General features: G+C 37.2%; 1 protein-coding gene across 6 annotated transcripts in view; it reads left to right on the forward strand.

Annotated features, from left to right (window-relative positions):
• MAST4 (microtubule associated serine/threonine kinase family member 4) overlaps positions 1-27,225 on the forward strand; it is a 583,079-nt gene that overhangs the window by 485,141 nt on the left and 70,713 nt on the right. For all 6 annotated transcript variants that reach the window (XM_032145417.2, XM_058433847.1, XM_058433846.1 and 3 more), the window contains 2 exons: positions 18,215-18,284; positions 23,745-23,823. In XM_032145417.2, the coding sequence (XP_032001308.1) occupies positions 18,215-18,284; positions 23,745-23,823 (149 nt within the window). The remainder of the gene's footprint in view (positions 1-18,214; positions 18,285-23,744; positions 23,824-27,225) is intronic.

A 27,225-nucleotide genomic window follows, 5' to 3' on the forward strand; every position in this document is an offset into this window, starting at 1 on the left:
AGAAGATGTGGATAGGTAGGGAGGGAGGTAGGTAGATAGATAAAATCATATATTCAAGAACACACAAAATAACAATCCATGGATCTTTCCTGGAAAAGTCACTTAAAGATATACAGAAGATGGCTGGGCGCCGTGGCTCATGCCTGTAATCCCAGCACTTTGGAAGGCCAAGGTGGGTGTATCACCTGAGATCAGGAATTCAAGACCAGCCTGACCAATATGGCAAAACCCCGTCTCTACTAAAAATACAAAAATTAGCCAGGTGTGGTGGCATGCATCTGTAGTCCCAGCTACCCAGGAGACTGAGGCAGAAGAATTGCTTGAACCCAGGAGGCGAAGGTTGCAGTGAGCCGAGATCGTGCTGCTGCACTCCAGCCTGGGCGACAGCGTGAGACTCCATCTCAAAAAAAAAAAAAAAAAAAAAAGAATTTACAGAAGATGACTGAAAAATTAAAATGAACTTAAATTGGAAAGATGAGTTATAAAAGTACTATAATATTGATAGGAAAATGAAAGTTTAAAAAGATGCTTTAAAATGTAGTATAAATGATAATTCGCTAATAGCAATATAGATCTAGAACTCAAATTAACTAAGATCAGAGACAAGGGTGACAGAAGCACACATGTGCAAAGTTCCTTAACTTACTTTGAGGCATGGGGGAGGAAATAAGAATAAATACTGTATTTCTTCTCAACTCATTAATTAAAATATGCATGCATGTGTGTTTTTTAAACATTTCAGAATTAAACTTACTAGCATGAAAAGCAATTCTTTCCTTTTATGTTACTGAAAAAAAAAAAAAGTAACCATCCAGCAAGGAATAAAAAAATTACCAACTTTACTTTGAAATATAAATGTTAAAAGTTGGTAGAACAGTGTAAGAATTATTTACTGTGAATTTTTGGGATTCTAAGAGTGCTGATTAGTTTAATATTATAAACACTGTTAATACATCATAGCAGTGTGTCATATGTTCATCTGAATAGACATTGAAAAAGCCCTTGATAAAATTAAACATCCATTTCTGCTAAAAATTATTTAGAAAATGAGAATGAATTGAGAAGTCCATAATGTAGAAAGACATCTAAATCTAATTTAGACTAATGGCCAATGTCTTACTTTAGTGAAAAACCAGAAGCATTCTGTTAAAATCTTTCCCCATTAATTTAACACTTTATTCTACACATTCTTTGCAGTCAGATAACATATAAAATGGAAACAAAATGTATAATTCAAAGATGGTAAAATTTGTTATATTCATATGACATAAAGAATCCAGAAAATCCAAGAGAATTCAGTGAATAAGTTCTAAAATTAATAATGAAGTAGGTTGTATACAAGATGGATATATAGAGGTTAATGCTGTTGTATATTACCAACTATGACAAGTAAGAAATGATAGTGGGAGAAAGGAGTGATATTCTGTGACAGTATTCCATGCCCTTTTCCCATAACCCCACCCCCACTGCCCACCCTCCAAAAGGGCAGAAAATATCATGCTTTGAAATAACCAGAAGACTTGAAAGGGATTGCTATGAAAACACAGCAAGACTTTATTTGAAAACTAAACTGTTACGAATAATGGAAAGGTATGTCCTGTTCATTGGAGAAAAGGCTAAATATTGTTATTTTCCCCAAATTATAGTTCTGATGTACTTTCAATTAGACTTTTCATGAGTATGTATATGTGTGTTTAACTGTTTATTGCAAACACTGAATGCACTCTGTCTGGTTTAAGCAGGGGAGGAATTATTAAAGTATGTTAGGTAGCTCACAGAATTAGTATTAGTACCAGAGAGTGAGTGTTGGAGGCCAAATACCCTAGAAGAACACCCAGCCCACACCATGGCACTGTGCCAGAGCAGGTCCAGATCCAGCTCCTGCTGCTCCTGACCTCTGGGTTGCAGAAACTTTTGACACTGATGCTCCCCAAAAGGAATGCCTCTACTGCTACTTTTGTCATCAAAATTGATTTCTTTGGCAGGTCTTCTTATTATTGTATTGTTTCAAGCCAAAGTTGAGTTTAGCTTAAAAACTCAAAAAAAGCCTAGTCTATATTCTAACTGCAAGGAAAGTTGGAAAAGTGGGTGGTGGCATCAGCCCTGCAGAGGCAGGACCCAGCTCACGATATGGGAAATTCCTCTTACGTAGGGAGGTTGCTTAGAAGATAACTGGGGGCCGTAAAGATGACAAATGCTTACAGTGGTAACTTGATGTAATGACCCCAGGGTACATCTAGAAAACTCAGTAGATACAATTAGCCAAATCAGTGAGTTGGACCTGACCTGTGTGAGATTAACACATATCAGAAAGTGACAATCCAAGCATTCATATATGAATAAGAACAGGAAGGAATGGATGAAGATATGTTGAAGAAAGCATCACAAACCCCTGCAAAGGAAATAGTTTAATCAACAAATGATACTGGGAAAAGTATATGAAAAATACTTAAGGTGAGCTTCTTTCATACTATATATATACTAAAATGATTCATATGGCTTTTAAATTACCTGTAAAAATTAAATGCCAAAAAGTAAAATTAATGTATAGTTGAACATTTAATATATTTAGGATGGAGAAATAATTTCTGAGTATGAAAAAGCAGAAGAAATCACTAAAAGGAAAAGATTGATATTAGAAATTTAAAATTCTGTAAGTTAAAAAATACTGTAAACAAAATTAATACACTAACAAATAACTTAGGACATATCTACAAGAAGTATAACGGGCAGAAGATCAATATTGTTAAGTCACGAAGAGCTTTTTTTAATGAACGTATGAAAATACTACCCCACTAAATAAATAGGCAAAGGACATGAACGGACATCTCAGAAAAGAAATAGAAATGACAGATAAACAGATGAAAAGTTCAACCTCTTATTAATCAAATAAATGTACATCAAAATGATGAGACATCAGTTTTCACCTGATTTGCAAATATTAAACAGCAAACATGGTAATATTCATTTCTGATGATGGTATACTGAAATGAATATTTTCACTACACTAATGTAAATTTACAATGGTTTTAGAAAGCAGCTTGATACTTTATGTCAAGAGCCCTAAAAATAGTTCACATCACTTGAACTATTATTGCATTTTATGAAATATAATTTAAGGAAATAATCAGAAAAGTACTCAAATGTATATTTTAAGATGTTAATTGCAGCATTAATTTGTAGTAGTACAAAATTGGAAACACCCTAAGCATTAAATACTAAGAAGATTGATGGTTAAATTGTAGTCCATCTGTATAATGGAATAATTTGTAGCCATTTAAAAATCACATTTTTGAAAAATATTTAATAGCATAGGAATATTGTAATTATAACCTAATTATAAAGAGCAGGACATAAAACTGAGTATGGTTTATGATCTAATTTGAAAGTATATTTGTATATACATGTATACACTGCCAAAAAATAAAGACACTACAATATTACATTAGGATTATCAATTTCATTTTTATACTTTAATGTATTTTGCAGATCCTCTGCCATGATCATGTGTTAGAGTCAGATTTTAAAAAATTATTTTAAAGGTGAGCAGTTCTTTTCCTATGGATTTTAAACGTTTCACCAGAAAAATTCATGTGCATATTGCTTTCACCCTCACCATCTGCCTCAGTCTAAAACCGTTAAACAGATTTATGTGTAGTGTTTTCCAATATTAGTAGCAGTACTAAACTTATCCCCTCGGTCTAATTTGTCCTTAGTCAGCCCCATGGTAGTGATGGGCATATGCTACTATCTTTTCCTAACATCCACCTAGAAACGTATATGTCTGCTGGAGGTTAGTGGACCATCTGAATGAAGATTGGAATGGTTTTTTTGTTGTTGTTGTTCCTTTTTAGAGAGAGTTTTGCTCTGTCATCTAAGCTGGAGTGCAATGGCATGATCATGGCTCCCTGCAGCCTTGAACTCCACAGGCTCAGGTGATCCTCCCACCTCAGCCTCCTTAGTAACTGAGAACTACAGGCATGTACCACCATGCCTGGCCAACTTATTTGTATTTTTTGTAGAGACAGGGTTTCTCCATGTTACCCAGGCTGGTCTTGAACCTCCTGGGCTCAAGTGATCCACTGACCTCAGCCTCCCAAAGTGCTGAGATTACAGGCATGAACCACCACACCTGGCTTTGGAGTGTTTTTTATGACATGCATTGCTGAATAAAAACGTCATTGGTGGGGAGTTGAGTTAATTGATGTAAAATATTACAAAACTATTTAGCAGAAGTTTGTCGTCTTTATCTTTTAGAAAAAAAAAGTAAATAAAAAATGGCCTAAGAAACATTGTTCTCCATTAGGATTCCAAAATGATAAATCTGCTAGCCTATAGGGGAAAGGTCAAAATTTTGTTTTGCTGTGACTATATGTCATAAAATATAAAAGCTAAGCACTCCCTTAGGCATTATCTCACACATTTTTCCACTTGCTAGCAGTTTTAAGTTTTTAAAATCATACTATGAAATGATTAGCTATTATAATATTTGAAGTTTTTTAATTTTTGAAATTATAATTTAAATTAATAACCAAATGTAGATCTTGTTATTTATTATCTTTATTACATGTCTTGGCAAAACAGAGCCAGGAATTCCTACTGTAGTAGTCCTGGGAAACTAGTCCAGGTGTAACATTGCCCATGATTAATTGGTGATGTACTCAGGCATGACACCATCCCACTCTACTGCTCCACTGTGGGAGATGCACCTTGATTGCCCAGTGGCCTAATCTAATCCAATGACCTCTTTCTGGGAAAGAAAAAAAAAATTGAGCCTGAGCACCCTGCAGTATTTGACACCAGGAACCATCTCCAATTTCTTGAGTAGTCTTCTCTTGCTTCCTATGGTGCTTGCTTCTGTATTTCTGTTCTTATTGGCTCCTTTTGCTTCTGCCATTTTAACTATTGGAATCCCTTGGATCACATTCTTTGTCACACTTAATTGTGGCATAAACTGTTTTACCAAGGTCCTCTCTTTCATGCATGTGCTGATTTTTCCCACAGCTTTATCTTGGGTCTGAACATTTCTCCTGAACACAGATGCGGGTGTCTGTTTACTAATCGTCTCTCCATCTGATTGTGTCCTACCAGCACCTCAAATCCAGCCGTTACCCAGTACCAAATTTATTTTGTCCAATTTCTGTTTATTCTCTGTTATTAGCAACATCATCCACCTTGTCACTCAAACTAGAAATCTCAGTATCATTTTCTGTTACACCCTCTCTCCCGCTTTCCCTCTGAAAAGTGTTTTATACCTGACCCCCCTCCCCAGTGCCACAGCCACTGGTTCCAGGATGTTGCAGTGACAGAGAACTGGGAGCCTGCTTTGGCACTTCCTGGGCTCCACCTCCATCAAATCTCTCTCAGACATTGAAGCTCATTTTTTTGAAAGACATGAACTTAATTATGTCTTTTACCTAATGTAAAACATTTCATGGTTCATCATGACGTACAGGAGTATAGTGGTTATTAAAGTGATTCCCAGATGAGCAGCAGCATCCGTCGCCACCGCCACAGACTAGTTAGCAATACAAACTCTGAGGCTCAACCCAGATCTACTAAGTAAGTAACTGTGGGGGGTGGTGCCCAGCACTCTGTGGTCTAACACATTTTCCAGGTGATCTCTGATACACTCTACCGTTGGAGAATTACTGCCCTGTAGGTTCTAAAGCCTGGCTGTGCATTTGAGTCACATGTGGAACTTAAAGACATACCCAGACCTAAGGCCAATTAAGTCAGAAACTTAAGGTGTCTGGCCTGGCCTATATCTTTTTAAAAGCTCCCCAGAGATTTCGATACAGAGTAATGGTAGAGAACAACTTAAACTGTAAAATTCACTTTTTTTTTTTCCCAGCAGAATCTAAAGTAGTGTTTCTGAAACTTGAATGCACACTGGAGTCACCTGGGAAGCTTTAAAAATGACTGATGATTGCCCTCCACCTCCCTCCCCATTCTGATTTAATTGGTTTGCAGTGTGACTTGGGCTTTGGGGTTTTTTAAGTTCCCTAAGCTATTTTAATGTGAAGCCAAGGTTAAGATCACTGTTCTAAAGCTAGGATTCAGAAACACTATTGTGCCTAAGAAGCACCTGGAGTACTTGATAAAAATAAGGGCCTCACTCAGGTGACGAATCACCTGGAGTACTGCCCTAAAGAGTATTTCCAACTGGCCCCTGACTGTTGTAGTTACGCTTTCATGCATCCGCTTTGCTCCTCACCATTCACTGCTCTGCCTTAATTTCCTACAACTCTCCGTCCATGACATCAGATTACTTCACTTTACTTAAGTGTGTCTTGCTTAAATCACTGGAAGGAAGTGTAGGTTATTCAAGCCAATAAATTGTCCTAAATCAATTGATTAGCCATTTGGAAAAGAGGTAAGCCAGACTGCTATCTTGCTCCTTACAGGAAATAAGCCCCATATAGATTTTTAAAAATGAATTAAACCATAAAAGTACTAGGAAAAGGCCAGGTGCAGTGGCTCATGCCTGTAATCCTGCACTTTGGGAGGCTGAGATGGGTGGATCACCTGAGGTCAGGAGTTTGAGACTAGCCTGACCAACATGGTGAAGCCCCATCTCTACTAAATACAACAAAATAGCTGGGCAGGAGATGGGCGCCTGTATTCCCAGCTACTAGGGAGGCTGAGGCAGGAGAATCGCTTGAACCTGGGAGGCAGAGGTTACAGTGAGCCAAGATTGTGCCATTGCGCTCCAGCCTGGGCAACGAGGGCAAAACTCTCTCAAAGATAAATAAATAAATAGAAAAAATATGGATACATTTGGAAAATAATTTGGGATTGAAGAAGGCCTTTCCAAACAAGATAAAACACCTAAAAGCCATAAAGGAAAGTAGTTGACAAATTTGATTAGATAAAAACTTTTCCACAGAAAAGTTACCATAAGTAACATTAAAAGATAAACACAGATGAATATTGACAGGGTTGCCTTGATGTGGAAAAAAAAAAAGTAACAATAAAAGACTAACAGAAGAACTCAGTGGAATAAAGTACAAACTCTGGGTAGTTTGTACAAAAAGAAACACAAATCGTCAGTTAACATTAAAAGATGCTTAGCTTTACTCATAATCTTCTGAAGAAACATGAAACGTTATATGAGGTGATGGCTATGTTAATTAGCTTGATTGTGGTAATCATTTTATAATTGTATAGCAAAACATTACATTGTACACCTTAAATATGTATAATTTATGTCAGTTCAATAAAGCTGGAAATATATATAAAGCAATCTGATATTATCTGTCAAATTGCCAAAATCTGAAAAAATTTAGTATTGCCAAGGTGGAAGGTAGACAGCATCCTGTATGTCACTAGTGAAAATATCAGTGCAATGTCTTTGGAGAGCAATTTAGCGAGAAGGACCAAAGTGAAAAGTGCACTGTACTCAACTGTACCCACAGGTTTGCTCATAGGAATTTAGCTCTTGGAAGTACGTAAATATTTAGAAGTCAAAACACTAAAATCAGTATAAACATTGATAAAATACTAAGTAAATGATGCTAACTGAAATATTGGGATATTTTGTGCTGAAAGATGATAATAGAGATTTAGATGGGCTAACACAGAAAGTTATAGATAATTAAAAAATAGCAAATAATAGAACTTTAAGCTATATAAATGTAGAGCATTATATTTGATATGGTATTATTTTGGGAAGAATTTTATACACATATGCTTGTGAATATACACATATTTCTAGATAGGTACATACCCTATCAAAAGAGGTCACTTCTGAATTGTAGGACTGGGGATGGGGAGGTGGAGGTGGGACGCAAAGTCTGGTACAGAGCCTGACACAGAAGTGTTTGAATGAACCAGTGAATAACAGTCAGAGGTTGAGAGAGGTTTTTTGGCTTTATTGTATGTCTACTTGAGTCATTTGAATTTTTTTCCATGTATATATCATTGCTTTTGTAATAATTAAAACACGTAAAAATGTGCAGTTCATTTTTGGGACTCTGTCCCTTCATTTTCCTCTGCCTCAAAGCCTCCTTTCCATTCACTTTTCCTTCTAAATGCAGATCAAAGGTTGCCCCTGCAAAGCTATCCATTATTGTCTCTTCAGAATTCACATTTTCCTTAATTTATCCTTACCACCATGAACACAGAGTTCCACATGCTGGGTCTCTCTTCCTTGCCTCATGGGTTAGAGGCTTGTGGTCAGAGATGGTCTGATTCAGCCTTCTTTCTGCAAAGGCTACCAGGGGTCTGCAAAAAGGGAAGGAAAAGTGGCAGTACTTTACTGTCCAGCTTCTTAGCGCTAGTCTGCCTTAGAGTCACACCTGACCTGATGCACAAAATAATTCACCACTTCTGACCCATTGAGTATTCTCAGAATACAAAGCTTTGGCTTCATTAAACACAACCTTCAGAAAGGTTAGCATTCCATTGCATCCATTGTCACTGCCAACATCACTTGAAGGAAGCCCCAGGTATCATTTGTCTTTGACTTTCTGGCCCTAGCAAAGTGTCCAGCATATATTAACTCTGCATAAGTGCTTTCCAAATGATTTAAAAGTTTTAAATATGTGCCTTTTATGTACCTACTTTTTCATTCAAAGAGGGACTTAAAGACCGTCATGTTCTTTAAGAGAATAATCACAACTTTTTTTCTCCCATCTCAGTTCGTCCCAGAATACCCCCTTCAACACCTTGCAATAGTAACTGTGGCTGTGTAAGATAGTGATTCTCTGAAGGTTGACATTTGTGCACATAGAATCTCAAGAGTTGTGTGTGGCTTAAAACAAGCTCCACTAATCACACTTATCAATTATTTTCAGATCGTCTACTAAAGATATGGATGCATGTGCAGAATGTAAATGAAAGGACACGAAAGACCATGTTCCTATTATGAATAAAGGCAAATTATGTTTTATGCAAGAAGGAATGATAAGAAGAATTAGAGTGAATACTCTTAGTTTTGCTTCTGATAATCAGTTGTTGAATCTAGATCCCGTGCCTTGATTTTAACTGTTTTAATAATTTTAAATATTATAATATTACATGGACCATATAATAGGCATTCTGCCTCAAAAAAAATGAAAGCAAGCGTGAAATGCACAGATTTTAAGTCAAATATTCATGTTTGTTAGGTATGATTAAAATGAAAACTGGTTTGAACAAACATGAATAAAGTTGATAGTGAAAATGTAATTATGGTTAATGTTTTCTTTCATTATATATATATTATATAATATTATATATAATTGTATATACTATATATATATATTTTTAACAGAGGTTTTAAATCTTAACCCAGGAACACAGGAGCAATAGAAGCTTAGCATGTGGGGAGGGGTTCCTATTTTAGAGGGAAGGGAAAACTGTGCATATAATTGGGTAAGAGTAGCAATAGGATTTGGGGTGGGGGAGGTTATGTACCTGCTTAACCCAGGAGGATACCTGTGGGCATTTGGGACTTCTGGATAATTGACATGGTATGATATACTATTTGTTTGGTTTGATAGGAAGGAATTTCAGGTCTTAATGCTGTTTTGAGAATACTTAGAGGTCAAAGTGAGGTGAATGTAAAACAGGCATCGAACTAGTATGATTGAGACAAGGAAGAAGAGATGCTGAATTATGGGAGAAAATAGGGAAGTGAAAAAAAATGTTAAGACTTCCTGGTTCAGTGCTCTCAGGGACAAGTGGAAGCTTAGAACATGATTTACAGTATACAAGAAATTCTAAGGCTGTGGTTCTCAACCCTGGCTGCACATTAGAATTATCTCATTTAAAAGGGATGGGCCAACTTCACCACTATGTAATATATCTCTGTAACAACTGCACTTGCACCTCCAAAACTATAAAAATAATTTTTTCAAATGTTGACATATATAGTATTTGATTTTTAAATATTCTAATGTGATAAAGCATACTTTTGTGAAAATAAAGTTTCTATGCCCCAGACATTATATGGAAAGGTAATGTTGTATAAATAAGATGGCAATTTTTCTATTACTTGTAATGACATTTTAACTGTGTTTCAGAAAGTGCCTGGGATTAATCACAAAGGGAAAAATAATGACAGTGGAGAACTGGTGGACACCACCTTAGCCGCGTGACCAAAGTTATCAATAACAGGATAAATCAATCTCATGTACCTCTGGATATGTTACACTGAGAAAGATACTTCATCACTTACATGATATTGCTCCCCCACAAATTTCATAACCTGAATCTAGTTAGAAGGAAATACTATGCAACCCAAATTGAGGGACATTCTGCAAAACAACTACCTGCAATCTTTTTTTTTTTTTTTTGAGACAGTCTCACTCTGTCGTCAGGCGATCTCAGCTCACTGCAACTTCTGCCTCCGGGGTGCAAGGGATTCTCCTGCCTCAGCCTCCTGAGTAGCTGAGACTACAGGCACGTGCCACCACGCCCAGCTAATTTTTGATGGGGTTTCACCAGGTTGGCCAGGATGGTCTCCATCTCTTCACGTCATGATCCGCCTGCTTTGGCCTCCCAAAGTGCTGGGATTACAGGTGTGAGCCACCGTGGCCAGCCTACCTGCAATCTTTAAAAGTGTCAAGGGCATTAAGGCAGAGGTACAACTGAGGAACTGTTTCAGACTGAATGAAACCAGAGAGACATAGCAACTAAATGCAGTGTGAGATGCTGGATCAGATACTAGGTCAAGAGAAGAGGATAGTTCTAAAGGACATTATTTGGACAATTGGTGAGATTAAATGTAAATGTGGAGTGCAGATTAGATAATAACATTGTATCAATATTGTATTTCCTAATTTTGAAAATCGGACTGTGGGCATGTAAGAGAATGTCCTTGGTCATGGGACATATATACAAAAATTTAGAGTTATAAGACCATGTTTCTGACTTATTTAAATAATATTAAAATCCAAATTTAAAAATATGGAGAGAATTAGTAACAAAGTAATTGTAAATGTTAAACAGGTGAATCTGAGTAAAGAGAGCAGAAGCTCTCTGTACTATTCTTACAACTTTCCTGTAAATTTGAAATATTAAAATAAAAAGTCACCAAAAAGGGAGGTTGGGATAGGGCCTGAGTGTTAGCATTTTTAAAGCTTCAAAGGTGATTCTGATATGCAGTTCCCATTGACACCTGTTTATTGATCTAAGGAAATGGAGGAAGTGAGTGTGAGAAAAATATTAGAGGAATAAATATCTACAGGCCAAGAGTTTCCAAGATTTCCTGTGTGGTTTGTGGGAACTGAAAAGTCAGAATTCTGATTTGGTAGATTCTTGGCACATCACATATTCTTTTATTATGAAGCAACAGGGTTAAATGCCTTTGATCCTTTAAATCTGAACACACTTCTGAAGTTGGAAATTGAAAAATGATTAACTTAAAAGGAAAAGGAAAACAGCTTTGCACATATTTTGCTTCTTCTAGATGGAATTCATGTGTACCAGAGGCAAACAAAATGTTTAGCATTTGTTAAATGGGGCCACATTAAATTTAGTATTTATTTTTTAACTGAGAGCCAAAAGAAAGCAATTTATAATAGAGAATAGATGGCATTTAGAAAGTTATGTGGATATGTGTTTCATTTAAATACTTTCTCTTTGACTAGAAATTACTCAGCAATTGAAACAAACAGTCTGAGAAAAACCCATTCCCTGATAATATCCACCCTTCTAGGAAAAAGGGGGAATTCTTTGTATCTAATTATGTTAAGGAATTAAATCCCTTCATGTAAGATAGAAAAAAAAATACGAACACATTAGGTTACATTCTTTAACTCAGAGTTTTATCCAGATTCAGTCTATAATTAATTATGTAAGATTAATAGAATGAATCAAGTTTCATGAAATTACGTGAAGCTTAGGAATATCTGTTACAGTGGCTATGTTCTTACCTCCCTTCCTTGACCTTACAAATGCTACTCAGTAACTTTAAACAAGGGGTAAAAGTAATCTCTTCTCTGTTGCTAGGAAGATAAATTACTGTAGATGGGAGGAAAACATACAACTTAAAATCAACTTTCTTCATCACTCTTGACATTCACCAGTCTTTACTTGTGATCACCTTGAGATGTGACATCAATTCAGAGTAATAAGGGTCAATGAAAAGCTAAAACATTCTCAAGAACCCATTATAACACATCTCCAAGGGATTCCTGTCAATGCCACAGCATTTAAAATACAGTACACAAGTTCCAGAGAAACAGCTTCATGAAATGGAGACAATGGGTATCTGTTCGGGTCTTATGACAAGAAATTGACCTCTTATTGGGTCTCTCTTCCACTCCCTGCATGTTTTTCTCTCTATAACTTCATGAGTAATTCCTTAGAAAACATTACATGTCCATTTATCAACAGTCTATTGTGAAACAGTACATTTTCTGTATGCTGTTGTCATTGGCAGGGTTTTCTTAAAAAGTAAGTATATTTAAGAGCTTTGATTTAAGAAAGTTTCTTTGTCACGTGGATAAGGATCCAGAATTGATTTAACGAAGTGAGTTTGGAGTTGGATATACACATCTGTGTCTGTCAGTAGATGTTTAGCTCTTTACATTGTGTTCACCTATAATCTGTTCTAGCAGATAGCTCAAAGCCCTGTGCATAAAAAGAACTTAATAAATAATTATTAAAGTAGAAAAAAACTATTTTCAGTTTGCTATGTAACAGGGATGAGATTAGACACTGAGAACTCAAAGTACACTTTTTGTGTATCTAGATGTATAACTGGAGTTTATCCCTTACCATCACTTACAGTTATAAATTATTTAGAGAAAGAAGTGGAATATTGTCTGCCTATTGTTATATTCCATTTAGTTTTACTTATGGGGACAGGAGACAGAATGATTAAAATGATCATTATCCAAACTTTAATATTTAGCCTGTAGAATTTTCCTTCTCTACAAATATTTTACTTAGCATTGTTGACTAGTTTGAATGTCTGAAATAGATTAGGGCCATGAAATTCATTATGCACTAAATAATATGAGATTTAAAACTGTTATTTGCTCTAATGTACAATAAGAAAATTGTAATGGGATTCTTAAATGTTTAGGTAGTCTAAATGTTACATATGAGAACTGCAATTAAATGTAACATCGTTACATATAATTGCGTAATTGTGGACTATGAGCACATTTAATATATTTGAAATTATTTTGTGGAGCCTCCATAAGTAAAAATGACTAAAGCTTGCCCAGGTGTTCAAGTTTTGCCCTTAATTCTCTCTCACACTGATGAACCATATTCTCCCTCAGTCTTCTCCATCTCAATTAATGCCACCGTATAGCCATTTGCTTCTAAAATCTCGAAGTCTTCTTTGTGTTCTTTTCCCCTTTATTCCACTCAATCCCATTTTTCAGCAAATCCTGTTGGCTCTGCTGCCAAAACATAACAGCTCTTCAATCACTCTATCTAAATCACCATCTCTCTTACCTTGTCTGTGCTGGTAGCCTCCTAACTCATCCCCCTGCTTCCACTCTTGCCTGCTTAAAGCCCCCTGGCCACAGAACAGCTAGAAGGCTCTTTCTAAAATGTAAATAAAATCATGTTATCCCTCTCTATAGAGTAGATGATTAGTAAATATATGTTGGCTCAATTAGTCAAGCAGTGAGTAATGGTGCTATAGCTATGGAAGGGTCAATAAGACAGGGACAGGAAAAACCAAAGATTCAGGGAGCCCAGATTATAAGAAAGGCTTGATTCATTGTGTATAATTCTGTCTTTACTTGAAACTTAAGCATATGAGTCTACTTCTATTCATTGGCCTGCCTGTGAACACTTGACAGCTTACCCAGAGAATTCCACTGACGGCCAATCAAGGTTTTTTTCTTGGCCACTTAGAGTCGAAACAGCTGCCCGGGTTTAATTAATAGTCTACAGTTATATCTGGAGAGGAGCCAGTTTGAGACAGGTGTCTAAATGAAAGGGAGATTCCTAGCTCTTTTCATGAGTCACCTGTCTGGGTCTGGTGAGATAGACTCAAAGTTCTCAGGGGGAACGGAACTGTTATTTTAGAGTTCACTCAGGTTGAGGTTCCTGCATCGTGTTCCAGTGCCCACTTTATCTGCTGGTATTCATCATACAAGGAGATCCTAGGTTTGATTCTGTGAAGTTTGGTTTCAGGGTTTTTAAGCAGTATCCATTTGCCAGGAATCTCCAACAAAGCAATAAGAAACACAGCACTGATTGTTATGGTGCAAATGTCACAACTCATTTAAGGGGATCATCAAGTAATGACAAGGATTCAAATGAGGGCTTACTCTTTCATCCACCAGGAGTTTAAATGGCAATTATCATTAATTCTTGGATTCCCCCAGTCCTGATAGAAATTCAAGCTCTCAGAAACTATCATTTCGCAAACAGACAGCTATTAAAAGCACATTAATAATCTATAGAGGGCATAGCATATGCCTTTTAAAAAGATTTGCAGCTTGCTTCTATGTGGCAAAGACACGGGACTTCTCCAGTCTAATTTCAAAGCAATCAGACAATTTAATTAATCTGGAAATCACTTTCTTAACAATAGCTGCCACTAAAGTGAGGCACCCTGTGTAGTGCCGTTAGGTAAAGTATGTTTTTCCTACACTGCTTATGTATTAGCCATGCTAGTTCCCCAGGGGGATCATGGAGTTAATTACCTACCTAATGCCTGACCACTACTAAGGTTTACTTTAACCAGGTCAGAAACAGCAGCAGCAATACCAGCAGTCTATAAAGTGTCCTAGCACTCAGGCATCCAAGAGCCAGCAAATCCCTGGGAGCAGCAGGATTTTAGTTATAAGCAAGTGCTGCACATATGGGCAGAGAATTAACTGGCACCAGTTTTCATTTGGGAGTCTCTCAGGTATTGCTTTGCAGATGGGTGGATGAATTCAGAGAGCAGTGCTATGATGAGTGAAGGTCATGTATAGGACTCGGGTTTCACTCCTTACTCTCATCCTGGGGAAGCACTGTGCATGTGCACAGCAGTCAAGTCCTCATCGCTGAGTTTAGAATATATAATATGTGCTTTATAATTTGGCCTGTTCTAAATTAGCAGTATTTTGATCACTGTATAACAAAATAGTATTGCTAAGTCTTCAGAGACTGAGTAGGAATCAATTTTTATTTCAAATAAGAACAAAGACTTCAGAGATTGACTTCTACCTGCCTAGTCTGCTAGTCTTATAATTCCCCGTAAGGAAAATGGAGGAATTTCTGTAATAAGTAACGCAGAAGTCTATAGAATGCTCATTTACCCTTTTCTTCTGTTACCACCACCACTCCATTTCTCCCCCAAAATTTCCTATTAGAGGGTCAGTCATTTTCCCAATCTACCCACATTGGAAACATCAGTCGCTTTTTTAGCCTGTGTCCTTTTTCACTTGTTTCTAATCCGCTAACGACTATGCTTGGTTTGCTCATCAGAATATCCTTTCTATTGACCTTCCATGTCCTGGTCTAGGTCCCTCCTCCTCTGCTACTCCCCTGGCCACCCATACCAATTACACTCAGGCCAGTTTAGAACCTCTGCCATCTCTCTCTTGCCTCCAGGTAGTTCTTAAAGCTTCTAACTTATCAGTACCAATAAACACAGCTCATTGGCTTTCCCAGTCTGAATTCCCTTCAGCCAGAGAAACTGTCTCGATTGCCTTGCCCTACTATGTTTGGGTCGTTTCTGACTCCTTGCTGAAGTCACCTTCTGTTTCTCCTCTTACCTAAAACCTGCTAAACTGCCCTCAAATTGAGCTAGAGTCCCTTGTCCTTAAGGAATTATCAGTTGCTCTAGCCCACATCACTCTCACTCATTTTCTCTAATATCCTCTGACAGCTAAGAGCCTTAATGATAACTTGTGTGTGTGTGTGTGTGTGTGTGTGTGTGTGTATATATATATATATATTTGCATTTTAGTTTAGCTTTTTGGTCTGACATGAAACAGAAACATCTGCGATTAGTAAGATAGAACGAACACCTCTCTAGTCTTGAAGTTGAAGATGTGGGAATTTAAGTTAGGTTTTACAGCAGTGTAGCAGATGAGAAGAAAATGAGGGAAATGTTCAAGCGATGGACCTAGAAAGGCAGCCTAAGATGCGAAGGCAAAATCTGAATATGGGAAATGGTTAATGGCAGCCTTGTTTTTATTTTATTTTATTTATTTTTTAGAGCAGAGTTAAATTCACCTCTTTATCTATATCTCTGCCCATTCTTCCTGAAGATGATGGGTCAGCATGGGGACCATTCACTAATATCCCTAAAAGTGAAAAGGGTTTTAAGTCAATTCCTTGTTTCTTCCTTCTCCAGATTAAAAAATATATATTAATAAGCTCTCTGTATTGTTCTAGTTGATCACATTGTAATCTCCAGGTATAGTGTTTTCTTTACAAATAACACAGGGCTAAGAATTTGTTGCCAGGTTTCATTGGCCTTATGATTTCATTTTAAGTGAATAGGTGTAGCAGGGATTGTTCTTAGAATGTTTTGGCTTCAGATAATCAGTTATTGTGTTACATCTAATTATTTACTGGTAGTTTGCTCTATATGGTGTGTGAGCAAATTGAACACTTTTCCCAAATGAAAAACAAAATTTATATGAATATTTCTGGCATTAGATTATTTCCTTTAGAAAACAAAATTTTTAGCCATCTTGAAATTTGAGATTTTTAAAGGAATATGAAGAGAAATATACAAGCTAAATTAGGGGTGTCAGGAGAAGGGATGAAGGCTATTGAGAGAAGTTGAAAGAACTTAATTTAGCTGTGTGTAGATAAATGGACAAAATGAATCCTGGATTAGTAGATGGCAAAAGCAGAATTCATTTCTCCAGGGGCCCAAGGAATAACAGATGCAAAGCTGTGATAAATTTCATTGCAGCAGGGGGAAAAATGCTTCATGATTCTCTATCCATAAAGAAATGGACTTCTCAGCGCTTCCCAGTTAAATGGCTGTGATTGTGCTGTCTGTCATAAAGTTAATGTCATTTGTTGAAGACATCACTATAAAATTTGCAACCTTAAGTTAATTGAAAAATTTCAGTAGAGATGTAGCCAGTCCAAAAGTCGTCAAGGTAACACTAAACTTATCCTCCTTAATGTGTTAGTCTATTCTTTCTGCACACTGGTAATAAATTGTTTACCTTTATAGCCAAGTACTGACTTTGACGTAAAATCTTGTATTCCTTACACCCAATTACAATAGTCACTTTCATTAAGAAACCAGTAATGTGGCAATTGGCTTGCCCTTAGGGATTAAACATAGCTTCCTGATTTATTTTTCCTTTTTCTAGAAGGTACAGGATTGCTTTGCAGCCTTTCCTTGCCCACTTACTTAAACCAGCTACAGTTCCATGTGGTCCTCAGACAATTCCGCCAATCTAATTAAACATGCAGAGGGAAGCAGGGTGGTCTGGAGTGTCCTGAACTTGCCCTTGCCAGCTGCTGGCCAAGATTTCTCAGTGATCAGCAGCAGGTTGAGTGGGCTAATGGAGAAAGTAACAAGCCCCAGAGGAGCTGCCCTCCTTCCAACGAGCAATCACTGCCCCACACCACCCCTGAAGGCCTGGGGAAGATGAACTCTGCCAGCCTTTGTGTGGCTGTGGCTTTTTGAGGCTTTCTGGCCAGTCACAGTCCAGCTGCTTAGGAGCAGAGGGATTGTTGAGGAAAATATTGACAACGGGTAATCCTGCTGAGCCACTTGGCAATGCTGAGATAGCTCTGGGTCATTGAGAAATAGGTCCAAACTGCTGTGGTCTTCCCAGTGTTTTACAACTAGTTCTGACACATCCACCTTTAAAATATGTGCTTCAGAATATGAGGATTTATCTTCAGGACTCTTATTCATTCTACTGTAAACAAAAAGTACTAAGACTGCCTGCTAAAATGGAAAACACCTCCAGTTGCAGCATATGCTTACCCATGCTTCGTTCGCATCTGGAGGGTCACAACCAAGACTTGTATATATTCATTACTCTATCAGATTGAAATATTTGTATTGTTATATCCATGCAGGACTCCTGGTTGGTGATATAGCTGAAAGTGTTTATTCATGTGTCTTGCACACTTAGAAAGCTGTGCTGGAACTCATGCTCCCCCATCCCCATCTCCTCCCCACCCACCCACCCCACCATCCCTGGTCCAGGTAAAACTAAAGCATTATTGGAGGAAAGGACATTCTACAGAAATGTAAATAAACTTATTTCTAATGAGAGAATTCTTGATGTGGAAATGATACACAAAATCATGTAGTAAATTTTTCTCTTTTCTCTCTCTCTAGGAAATAGCCCTCAAGATAGTCCAAGAAATTTCTCCCCCAGTGCCTCAGCCCATTTTTCATTTGCACGGAGGTAAGGACTTTTTGTGAGTGGAGGCATAAGGTTTTATAGAGAGAATCCCATTTTCCTCTCCCCCTCCCCACTTCTTCCCCTCCCCACTTCTCCCCCTCCCCACTTCCCCCCCTCCCCACTTCCCCTTCTCCCCACTTCCCCTTCTCTCCCTCCCCACTTCCCCTTCTCCCCCTCCCCACTTCCCCTTTTCCCCCTCCCCACTTCCCCTTTTCCCCCTCCCCACTTCCCCTTCTCCCCCTCCCCACTTTTCCTTCTCCCGCTCCCCACTTCTCCTTCTCCCCCTCCCCACTTCCCCTTCTCCCCCATCCCACTTCTCCCCTCCCCCTCCCTGTTTCTCCCCCTCCCCTGCTCCGTGCCTTGTGAGGTCCTGCTCATTATTCTGTAAGGCCTTCTCCAAAGCCCCACTGGCCAAAGAGCTTAGGCTGCCACAAAGCTTTGTTTTAACACACCTGTTTTAACAGTTTCAAGGCAGCAATTTAGTGATCCCATTGAGAAAAAGCCATGCATGGGCTATAGGATGTTTTCTGCTTTCTCTTCCTATCATGTTTGCAATTGGGCACCAGACGTCAAAGATAGATGTCTCATAATGGGACCACTGAGTCAAGAGGAAGTGTTTTCATTGTTCAGAGGATAGCAGGCACACAATGTCTTGTCACACCATGTTCATTGTGGATTTTCTGCTATGACGTAGCCAAGTCAGAGGAGTGTGCACAGTCATCTCTTCTGTGTTCTGCATGTGGAATTCATCTGCTTCGCCCTGTCAGATGCAATCCTTCACCTTCCTGGGCTCCTTCGTCCCTCTCACATGCATAGCTTGTCCTCTTCTGCCCAGGAAAAACACTGAGAAAACAAAATGGCACCTTCAGCCAAGTTTCTGAATATTCAGGATAAACTCAGTTTATGGTCTGAATGCCCTAGATATTTGCTCAGTTTTCCTCAGAGACCTAACTATATCCTGAAGTGGATTAAAGCAGCACTTAATAAAGACATATAGGTAGGTTAAAAAAAATACTTGTTCTTACACATGTGACTAACCAGCAAAACTTGCAGTGCCCTCACGACTGTTTGTCAGCATGTCATGCATTTTACATTACTAAGTCTAGAAAAAAAAGTTGCAGCATTTTCAGAGTTCTGTGTAATTAAGATTTCATTATAAATCTGATGTAAAAAAGTTTGTTCTTTCATAGTTTAGTTGTTTCCCATCATGTGTTAAATGCCTTTATGTATCTCACCATGGGGACAATACAAGAGTGATAAAAACATCATCTCCGGGAAACTTATTGAGACCCACACACTGTTTTTACCCCCAGCTCCAGCTTTTCTTTTTTTAGCTTATTTAGTGCTGCAAGAAAATGTACTGGTCCCAGAAAGCCTGTTTACCCAATGAATATTAATTCATAGTAGTGCTACTATTCCAAGTGGAAAAAAATCCTATAAAAAATGATAAATAAGTGTTTACTATAGTCTTTAAAACATATCTCTATAAAGGGGAGAATGCATTTAATTATTATAAGTAATAAGAAAAATGGAAATCTCATGGAGTGCATTTAAACATGACAGAAATCACAGTATCTTAATCCTGGCAGATTTATAAAAATGAAGAGAATCTAATAATTAAATAGGTGACTGAAGGACACGTGAATCTGGTTTCCATGCTATTAAAAAAATACATAACCCCCCCTCCCCCGCCCGCCAGGCATGTTAATTTTTGACAAACCGTAAACCGTGACAGGAGATTATCACAGGAAACCTCTAGTTCATTTTGCATGAATTTCCGAATGGAACTCCCTCCACACTCTTCAAAAAGTATTAATTTAGATTGGGACATGAGCAATCATCATTTTAAACAGTTACTCAAGTAAACAGAACCCCGTGTTATGAAAGCTCAAATTGGTATATTTTTATGTAACATCTGGGATATTTCTCTCCATTTTAGAGTTGATTTTTCCTCAGGCAACATGGAGATTCCACTCCTAGGCATCTGTTACCTTCCATCTGGTGCACATTGCTGAGCCTTTAAGAAGTAATGTCACTTTGAGACTCCCACATTTTATTGTTTTGTAAAATTTAGTCCAATTGAGGAAATATTGCTCTGTTTTTAAAAGTAGTCTTGGGTAAAGGGATAAAAGTCTGGCTTATTAATCTTTTCTGACCTTTCTTACCTTATGTGATAATACTTCCCTAGTAGCCATCCCTTGTAACAAAATAGTCCAAGTATAGACTAGAAAGTATAATGACACAGACTTGCTTTCTATATTTTCAAATGCAGATTTGAGAGTGAAATTATCGAATTAATTTTTTACTATTAAGTAAAATAAAAGGTGAAAGTGAGAACCATAGTATAGATTTTGTCTGCAGCAAGGAAACATTTTCACCTTGCTAATTGTGGTATTAATTTGCAATCCACCTGATTGTGGACCTACTTAATCCCTTTTTCCCTGGCTGTAAAATGGAGATTAAAAATACTCTCCTGCCTTTCCCAGAAGTTGTGGAAGTTTATGTATTGCAGATTGCTTTCACTTTTGGTGGAAACATAGAGCCCTCCAAGAAATGCTGTGGTTCTCTCCGAGTTGCCTAGTTATTATGCACTAAGTTGAGTCTCCAAGTGTATTTCCACAAGCAAATTACTACAACACACTTGCCTGCTGAGTTCAGGTCATCAGACAATTGTTGAGTACTGGGCTGGAAGTCAGGCCTACTAAAGATCATTGGCTCTGGTTATCAGTTTCCAGATGATCTTGTTTTTCCTGCTCCCTTTCTGTTTTTATTCATTTGAATCTGCTGAGTCTGATCGTTGTAACCTCCCAGTTACACCTTCAGAATTCTGGAGTAGATTTTAGTTAGCTATATTGGCATAGTTCAACTTGTTCCAACATCAACTAGAATATTCGGTGTATCATTCCAGGCAACTATAACAATAAATCTGCTTCCTCTTCATACAGTTAGAATAGCCAGGTTGATACTGGAACTTTTCATTCTTTCTTTGTTGTATACCATATTAATGTAAATTTTTGTGAGTGGTATTGAAATGAGGGTTGTTTTTTTTTTTTGCTGCTCTTTTTTGTGTTCCGTGTTCCCATCAGATGTTTTTCCCTTCTTACTTTTTCATTTAATGTAACACCAAGATTCCCACCCACAAGGAAAAAGACTCTTTTCAAAAAAGGCTTGTTGCATTGGCAAGAATGTAGTCTTGTTTTCCTATAACATTTTATTGGTAGCTACTGCAAAGAAAAGACAACATTGTTAGCAGGATCCAAATTGTACTTGTGTGATAGCTTTCTTGAAGAAAGGGCATGTTCTCTCTTAAGTGCTGTATATAGCATGTATAGTAACTTCTGATGTGCAGTTTTCATGGTGATGAAAATGCAGTGGTCCTTTGTGCTCCATTTGAGTAAATAGACACAGAAACTTAGGGAACTTTGTGAGTTGTAAATTACACAGAGTACCGAGCACATTCTTGTGTAAACATCTTTCTAGTTGTGTGTTTTCCAGAGCAAGCAAATGTAATTTATGCTTCAGAACTAATAGGAACATGTCTTCTCTTGGAATTGCTCATTCATCTGAAATATGTTCATTGATACGTGAGGGGTAGGAGAGTTAATGAATCACAAAACAAAATCATGGTGGGGAGAAATTGTGTCCCTCACTCTTTCCAGAGACTAATTTCTGATAATTGCTATTAAATGGACTGAATAATTCTTTTAAAATCATATCCTTTTCTTTATCAAATTGCAGGTGTTTAAAATATATAGTGCAGGTATGGATTCTTAACTCTTTAATAAGTAGCCAAATAAAATAATATCAACCAGTGTCCATTTAATAATCAAATATCTTTATAAGCATGTTATTATAATTACTTCCTTCTTAAATCATTAACATTTTCAGTTGTTTAAAAGTATTTCAAAAGAACATATAACTTATCTCAATATCTTTTATCTGGTATATTTACATACATCTTATTTTGCTTCTTTTTTTTAACATACTTGATTCAATTGTACTCCAATCATGGTACAGAAATGACAGGTAAATTTTACTAAAATCTTAACACTGTAGTAGTTCTGTGATTTGTCCACTTGAATTTTTCCGTTTTGTCTTTGTGGACCATTTGCATTTATTGAAGGTTACATCCATGGCAGCCTATAATTTTATTTTCCCATGAATATAAATTTAGGCTGAAATGTCAGTTTTTTACATTAACATCTAACTGTGACATTTCTCAAATTCAAGCCTAATGTTGAATTCCCTAACTTCAACTTACTGTGAATGTATCTCTGGTAAATTTTGTCCACTCTTGTCACTTGGCAAGTTAACATGATAACAAACGTAATAACATGAATTACAAAATGTCCATATGTGACACTGCAGTCTTATTGATCTAAAAATGCAATGTTGCTTTTTTTAAAGTGTGTTTTTCCTTTTTTTTGCCCTTTGACAAATTTGCATAGAACATTCAAAATGTTCTGTGGCTTTTAAGGCACAGTCTTATTCAAAATTGCATTTAAAGTAATAGCTCTGGAATGCCAGAGATTTCAGAAAATGTGCTTTCTGATGTCCCCTTCCCTTTGCAGCAGTGTTGTTTCTACTGCTGCATTCACTCATCTGAGACCCTTGTAATGACCCTTATTCACAGCCAAACTCCAACGGAGAAACCACCCATTCTATCATCACTTGAAGATAAAAACCACCCTTTTCATGGCTCCTGCCAGCTTTGCCTCTAAGACTGAGGCAAACAACTTTACTCTTTGCATTAAGTTCTATCACTGGTGGAGAAGGTTTCACTCTGCCCCCACTGTTAACTGGCCAGAGCTGGGCTGCATGCTCAAAGACTCTGCAGGAGGCTTTGCTGTAACAAGCCAGGTCATGTCCGAAGGCAGTAACTCTTAAGAGATTCTAAGCATAAGGTCAGTTACTTACTTAATGCTAAAGTTATTTGACACTTCAGGCCTGAGCCAGCCATGAGCCTAATGAACCCTTCTTCCCTAAGCATGATGAGTAGAACTGTTCCTTGAAAATAATAAGCAGAAAGTGTTTCGGTTGCAAAGAAAGTCCCCGCAGGCCCTTGTGCCATGCCGGAAGTCAGACCCTTCCAAAGATCATTTGCTCTGATTATCAGCTTCCAGATGAGGGTTTTCCTCCTCCCTTTCTGTTCTTATTCATTTGAATCTGCTGAGTCTGACCATTGTAATTATCCCTGGTATTCATTTTGTCAAAGTATATTAGTGAGACATCAATAATATGGATCAACCCATTCACTTTCTACTTGTTTGGTTGTATTGATTCAGTTTAAATAAAAGTCAACCTACTGTATAATGTTTGTTTACCCTGACCCTTGCTGAACATTTCCACATCCTCACAGACTATGTTTGTGTCATCCGTTTGACTAAAAATACTTAGCTTCCCTGGGGTTCCCATGTGATAGTACGCCAGTGTTGGCCTAAGCTAAACTCACTTTCTCAATAGGACTGATGGACGCCGCTGGTCGTTGGCTTCTCTCCCTTCCTCTGGCTATGGGACAAACACACCCAGCTCCACGGTCTCTGTAAGTGCCTGACTTTTTTTTTTTTTTTTTTCTCTTCCTCACAACAACAGAGCTATTACACAGGCAGTGTTTTCTCTGGGTGTTTCCTGGTAGGGAGGAGAAGATAAATTCTGCATGTCTGCCACTCTGAATAAGTGACGCATCAAATGATGGCCTGACAAAAATAAAAAGGACATACTTTCGCTACAAGCTTTTAAACTGTAGTGCATAAATTGAGTAAGTTTCAGGATCACAAGTTTGGAGGAGACTGGAAGCTTTCATTTTAATAACATTTGGTATAGTTTGGGGAAAGAAAACACAGTCTAGTTTTATTGCTTTGGTTCCATGCCAGTGACATTAGTGCTAAAAATGCCATTGAACTTTGATAGACTGGGTCTTTCTTCCTATTAGATAGAGGTTTGTTTTCTTTCTCCTTCAAAGAAAAAAAAAGGCAAGTCTTAATTTGTCTGTGCCTTCTAGGTAAGAACTTTCTTTTTTTCTTTTTCTTTTTCTTTTTTTTTTTTTTTTGAGATGGAGTCTCGCTCTGTCGCCCAGGCTGGAGTGCAGTGGCGCGATCTTGGCTCACTGCAAGCTCCGCCTCCTGGGTTCACACCATTCTCCTGCCTCAGCCTCTCCGAGTAGCTGGGACTACAGGCACCTGCCACCACGCCCGGCTAATTTTTTGTATTTTTAGGAGAGACGGGGTTTCACCGTGGTCTCGATCTCCTGACCTCGTGATCCGCCCGCCTCGGCCTCCCAAAGTGCTGGGATTACAAGCATGAGCCACCGCGCCCGGCCAGAACTTTATTTTAAGAAGGAATTAAAACAACTTAGAAGAAGGTTAAGATAAATAAAGACATGGTGGAATTGTGAAAATAGGATAGAGGAAAATGGATAATCTTGCCCCAAACTATAACATTTCAACAAGAGACCTAGCAATTACTGGAAACAACTCAGTAGGTTAGATGTATGTTTTTTTAGTTTACATTAGTGATCATGTGAGATAACTGTATCTGCAGGGCTATAGAAACAAGGTGGTCATTTAGAAGGGCCTAGTAGGTTGCAGGTGTTCAATATATGGAGTGATCTGGCTCCCTTTGTACCAGCGAGGAATGTGGACCTAGAGCTTCATTTTGTCAAAACCTCTGGTTTATTGTTTAGGGATATCCATCTATTATATTTTTTATAGCCCCCGGCGCTCCATTAAGCACATAGATTTAGCCACTTAATAACACTTGAATGACAAGAAACTACAGTTAAATAGATAAATTCTATCACCTCTGCCTTATACTGATGTATTTCCAGAATTCCAAGTATAATAATATAACGTAGATTTTCTGGAGTACCTTTAAAACCAAATTGTTAAAAGCTGTTGGGTTATTTTACCATCTCTTTATGGTATTTCACTGAGCAGAGGTAATTTATTTTTCTATCCATTATTCCATTTTGTTGTGATATATGAGTCTATTGTCCATTTAGATCATATTTTTAGAAACATCCTAACAACCTTGAGTAGTTTCAGAGGCACATCAGCATCAGTAAAAGATGCTTAAAAATCCTGAATAGCGTGAATGAACAAAACTGTCAGTAAATAATAGTGAAGTCATCCTTGATTCTTATGGCAGTCACTTTCAGTGGTTACTGGCCAATATTTTAGACGTGTCTTTTAACTCCAAATTGTTTTTTTTTATTTCAACTTTGTCACCTTGCATTGCCTTCAGTCAAGTTTTATTATAACTTGGACATAGAAGTCTCTCTTTTGCAAGAAAAATAGGGGCGAGTTCAGGATTTGTATTCGTTCCATCTTTAGTAAGTCATTTATCATTTTTAAAAGTGAATCCATAAAAAAAGATGAGCTACGTAAAATCAGACCCTGTTTGGTACAAATGATGTTTAAAATAATTTTGTTTTATAAATACTTGTTATATGCCGGGTACTGATCTAAATTCTTAAAATGTGTTGGCTCATTTAATCTTAGCAACATCCCCTATCATGTAATTGCTGTTGTTTTTTTCATTGTACAGGCCAGAAATCTGAGGCACAGAGAGACTGTTTAACTGAGTAACTGTTTACTGTTCCCTTGTTTTCTCAGTAAGAATACGGTAAGCAGTTTTAGAACCCAGTCTCTTGGCTCTTTTAAAGGAATTTACATGACTTTTTTTCAGATAAACCTTGTAATTAATAAAGCTGACCTGGTCGTCAGTCAAAATGAAATCGTTGCTGTCTCTAAATTCTATATGTGCCTACGGAAGACACCCTCAAGACTGTTTTTAGTCATACACACATACTTTGTGTTTCTAACAGCTCTTCTCTGAAGTGTTTATTTTATTGAAGACATTAGTATCGTATAATTATTGGGCTCAACGTTCCTATTTTTTCCTCCAAAATGAAATTTTAGCTTCCAGAATTACTCCTTTTGCCAACAGACAGAAGGGACTGTTAAGATGATGGACTGCAGGTGCTGTAGTGTGAAAGTTCAATTATTTTTTCTCCTTACTGATTGTTGATAAAAGTGATGAGCGAAAACTAGAAAAGCTACTTCTCTATTTTTCTCAGTTTCTTTGTGTTTCTGTTCTTTAAATATTAGGGCAAAAAGTGTGTAAAATTTCTTAGTAGTTGCAGGTTTTTCTTTTCTAAAGCTAAGCTGAATCACTCTTAGATCCTTATTTCCCTGGGTTAACTGTTAGTCATTTAGCCAATCAGAAATGTACTTTAACTGTTTAAAAAATCAAAATGTAGAATATATACAAATAAAATTACAAGCACTTTGAAAATATAGTTTAAACTTTACAGATAATTTCAGCTGTTGTCTGAGTGCCAGACTGAAATATAAACATTATAATATCTGTATCCTTTGGCTATTATGGAAACTGCAAAATTGCTAAATGTTAAAAATGCTATATTCTGAAATTTGAAAGATTTAGCCAGATGAAGTAAACCAGTCATCCCAGAGAATATTCAGTGTTGTGGTTTCTTGAAACACCACAGTTTGCAGTTAAAATTAATTTGTGGAGCTTTTCCAATATGATATCCAGATAATTCTTAATTTTGAAATAAGTACTATAGAATTGTAGCAGTAGGAAGACATTCTCCCATATGTTTCTTACCAGATAAATTATTTTCTGCTGAAAGTACAGAAATAAGAATATAAATACTCATAAAAATATGAGGTATGTCTATAAAATGATATGATTTAATAAAAAGTAGAAACTTGTATGTGCATATGAATAGTATCATTTGCAAAATGGTTACCTGGAGAGACTAAATGCTTACTGAATGATATCATGACTCAGAACATGGTTTTGGAACTCTAATTGCCTTAAGAACTAGCAGCATAATTTTTTGTGTAAATCTTCATTCTTTGGACCCCTCTCTGAAGTCAATAGATACTGTTCCTGTGCAAGTACAGTTGCATGGTATCTT

Source organism: Hylobates moloch, unplaced genomic scaffold (genome assembly GCF_009828535.3).
Source record: "Hylobates moloch isolate HMO894 unplaced genomic scaffold, HMol_V3 SCAFFOLD_23, whole genome shotgun sequence".
NCBI lineage: Eukaryota > Metazoa > Chordata > Mammalia > Primates > Hylobatidae > Hylobates > Hylobates moloch.